This window comes from Austrofundulus limnaeus, unplaced genomic scaffold, assembly GCF_001266775.1.
Source record: "Austrofundulus limnaeus strain Quisiro unplaced genomic scaffold, Austrofundulus_limnaeus-1.0 Scaffold54, whole genome shotgun sequence".
NCBI classification, from domain to species: Eukaryota; Metazoa; Chordata; class Actinopteri; order Cyprinodontiformes; family Rivulidae; genus Austrofundulus; species Austrofundulus limnaeus.
In genome coordinates, this window is record NW_013952456.1 from 2,382,612 (window position 1) to 2,386,490 (window position 3,879).

Below are 3,879 nucleotides of genomic sequence, written 5' to 3' on the forward strand. Positions count from 1 at the left end.
TTTTTCTTCTGTTGTGCATAGTTTTTGTTTTTTAATAAAATGAATACGTTTTTACCCTAGAGATGCAATAATTTGTTGCTATTAAAATAACATTAATTGTTCTCTATATATTAATTATATATTAGAAAGCTCACTTGTAGCCATCTCTACATTGAATTAAATTTGTGCATTTATTGTTTTAGGTTTATGACATCATCTTGAGCCATTCCCATGCATCTGATCAGAGCTACACTGCTGCAGGCAGACAGGTTCCTGCAGGATCATAGACAATTTTCTGAAGCAGCTCTGAAGACCATAGAGGCTCACCCAATGCTGAACAGGACCAGCTCTTAATGGAGAACAATCTGCAGGACGTCTTCAGAGACTGTGACTCTGCTGAAGATTCTCATCACATCTCCTCTGACCACAGCTGAATCTGAGAGGAGCTGAACACAGAAGAGAATCCAGACTTCCCTCAGGTACAACATCACATCTCACTGCACTGACCATGCTCTATAGAGAAGAATCTTGTTAAAACATCCCTGACTTTAACCAGTCATGAAGAAATTTGTTTCTCAGTTATAAAAGGGTAAAATCTATGTACAAAAAATAAAACACTACATGACATCTGCTGTTTTCTTATTGTCATTTGTTTAATAAATACACCGTCGTGATACAACTTAGTACATGTTTGATTGCTTTTGTAGATGAGCCTATTTTGGAATTGTAGGCCCCCCTGGAGAAAAATCCACCAGCCGCGACTGGCTTCAATCCCCTCCCCCATTAAAGACCGGTCCACTCCAGTTTGACAGAGATTTTCTAGCTTACAGAAACGTTTTATTTACAAATTAATTAAAATATGTCAACGACAGAAGACTTGTCCACCTGGCCTTTCATGTTGGAGCCAGAGTCTGACCCAGAACCAAAACCAGAGTCTGACCCAGAACCAGAGGAGAATGAAGATGAGGGAATTGTAGTTGGTAAGTCCAGACCTTATTTGGCAACTCTGTTCAGAAAACATCGTTTAAAAAAGAGAAAACTGAACAGGCTGAAAAATATGACCCAAACAGAATATAAAGATGTATCGTTGCAGAACCAGGAGAGGCTAAATTAAACTTTTCTGCACTCSTGGAGACTCACAATTAACAGCTAAAAAAGTGGATTTTGCATGACATGTGCCCTTTAAGAGGAGTAATTGAAGAAAATAGTTCAAAATTTGGGAAACACGTTTCTTTTTGTCCAATTAGCTGACAGAAGAGCTGCAATTTGATTCTGATATGAAGCCACAGTCGTGTTGGTTAGTTTAGTTTAGCTTTGCCTAGCCTAGCATAACGACTTGAAATAAATGGACAGTGCTAGTCTAGGAATAACTTGATAGCATAAAGCTTGCTAATTTTTTTTGTAACTTTGGAAGTAGGGTCAGGCCTCTTTATTGTGTTGTATGTTTTAATGTGCTGAATTTAGATTGACATACAAACCTAATCAGGAGTTTGCTAGCTTAGCATAAAGGCTTGACACTCATAGCTAAGGAATAGCTGGATAGCATCTCTAAAGTTTGTTAACATGACAGTTGTAATTTTTTCTTTATGATGTATGTTTTAACTTGCTGACAAGAATTTATATTCTTATAACTACAAAGCTACAGTCAGGAGCTTAGTTTAACAAAAAAGACTAGAAAAACAACAAGCTTAGCAATAGCATAGCATAGATMAAGCTTGAAACAAGCTAATTACTCTATCAGGTTGTACGTTTTATTTTGCTGACGGCAGAACTTTTTTTATTCTGATAAATGTGAAGCTACAATCAGGAGTTTGTTAGTTTACTTTAGCGTGTAGACATAAGATAGCTAGCTTAGCAATAGCTAATAGCATCGCTAAAGCTCGCTGACTTGTTTTTACATCCAGTTTTTGAGAGCACAGGAACAATAAAAACAAACAGGGGGCAACAGTTTTATTAAACTGTAAATGTATGACAAATATTTAAATATGTTACACATTTATGGGCAAATTTTACARCAGGGACTCAAAAAAATAGTTTGTTTTTTTAAGTTTGAAAAAAGTACAAAAGTTTGAATACAAAACAAGTCTGATTTAAAATGCACTCAGTTTGATGTACAGAAACTTGGCTTTGATCGTAATGCTTTTCTCAAAGAGGAAGACTACTGCCAGCTGATGGCCTCTTTTCCCTCCACGACCTCGCCTCCCACATCCTCCTTTCCTTCTGAGAGGCAGTAGAAGGTGGAGAGGTCCTGAGAGGGTCCAAAAGAGCCCCAAGGCTGGTGGAAGGACAACACGGAGGTGGGATCTTTCCGGTCTCCACCGTCAGAATTACTGATGGTGATTAAATGAGAGTTCTGAGGMGYGAYRCTGCTGTACGTCACAGCAGCGCTAGGATCCAGAATGCCAGCGTTGTTGTTAGCGACGCTGTTGGTGACAGAGTTGTGGATGCTGCTGTTGGAGGTCGAGGCGAGGCCRCAGGAGGGGAACGTCAGAGCTGAAGCCTGGGGTGGGAGCAGACTGCTTCCCGGGCTGGGTATGAGGTGGTTGGGACGGCCGAGGGCCAGACGCTGCGTGAGGAGCTGGTGCTGCAGCCGCCGGTCGCTCCAGTCCTCCTGAGGCTGGCGGTGGATCTTCATGTGAGCGTTACGGGATTTGATCTTGTAGAACATTCTGGAGCGAGGAAAGAAACAGAAATGAAGTGGAAAATCCAAACCATCTGTTGGTCCGCCACCCCCCCCTGAAGACAAAGACCGGGATTTTGTTTTCTCTTAATAAGACTGGTCTTTACTCACTTTCCACACAGCTTACAGGGGAAGAAGCTGGCCATGGAGGGAACAGGAAGCACCTCCTCCAGAGCAAACGTTCTCTCTAACGGCTGAGAGGTGGGGGTMATCTGGAAAAAAACAGGACCACTTATCAGCTGGAAAACACTGAGTGACTCCCAGAGCAGCATTCCACACGGGAAAATCGTGTCTTTTACTTATGAAACAAGATGACTCAAACATTCCAAAAAAAAGTTTTTGTTTAGATTTTTTTTTACAAGAACACAACTGTGAGTTTGTCTTTTGATTCAGTAGATCTGAGAGCTTGAGACAGCAGCTGGGCAGTAGTAGGCACAGCTAACCAAGAAGTTAGCTTCACTAAGCAGTAATCTGCTAAACAAGAATCTTAGCTCTGCTCACACATACGTGTCAACTTGTACGGATTGTCTGTAAATTATAAGGCTTTTACGTCATTTTACAGGTATACAGACCTCTCACGGATTTTTTTCAAGTCTCACGAATTTTTTCAAAACCTCATCTTCAAAATTATCTAACATGTCAGAGCCTGTGGGATGATTAAAAAAAACAATAAATAACATCAAACAGCCATCTTCCAACCTGTTCTGCCGCTAGAAATAAGTTTTGAACTTTTTCCGCTCTCCCTTCATCCTGCTTCGCAGCGGCGCTTTCACGTCCGCAGCCAACCACCACCCCCCTGCGGGTGCGAGTTGTACTGATTTTTTGCAAAATTCACAGATTTTTGAGGCTCTTTATACAGGTAAACCGTTTGAAGAGGTTGACATGTATGCTAACACTAATCTGCTAAATGGATAAAAAAAAATTGTGGAAGCTAACGCTAACTGCTAAAATTACTGTCAGTCCATCTCCTTACATTTGAAGATTGCCGTAAACCTGTTGTTAGTTTTCTATTGGTTTAATTTGAAGATGTGGATGGGGGATCATCTGTTGAAAATCAGCCAATCCAAACCACAGTAACAACTCTAACTTGCAATACTTCCAGTTTATCCTTTTTCACAATAAAATCCTTTTTAGATCAAGTTTGTATTTTAATAAATACTGTTTGAAGTTAGTCGAACAACACAAACTTTCTCTACCATAGTTTTTATGTAGCCAATTTT

General features: G+C 40.2%; 1 protein-coding gene across 1 annotated transcript in view; it reads right to left on the bottom strand.

Moving 5' to 3' along the window:
• Positions 1-1,912: 1,912 nt before the first annotated feature.
• Positions 1,913-3,879, bottom strand: part of LOC106517949 (uncharacterized) — a gene marked incomplete at its 5' end in the record, with an annotated part of 14,978 nt that continues 13,011 nt past the window's right edge. The window contains 2 exon segments of the mRNA XM_014009005.1: positions 1,913-2,648; positions 2,771-2,871. Coding sequence (XP_013864459.1) covers positions 2,138-2,648; positions 2,771-2,871 — 612 coding nt within the window. The 3' untranslated portion in view covers positions 1,913-2,137.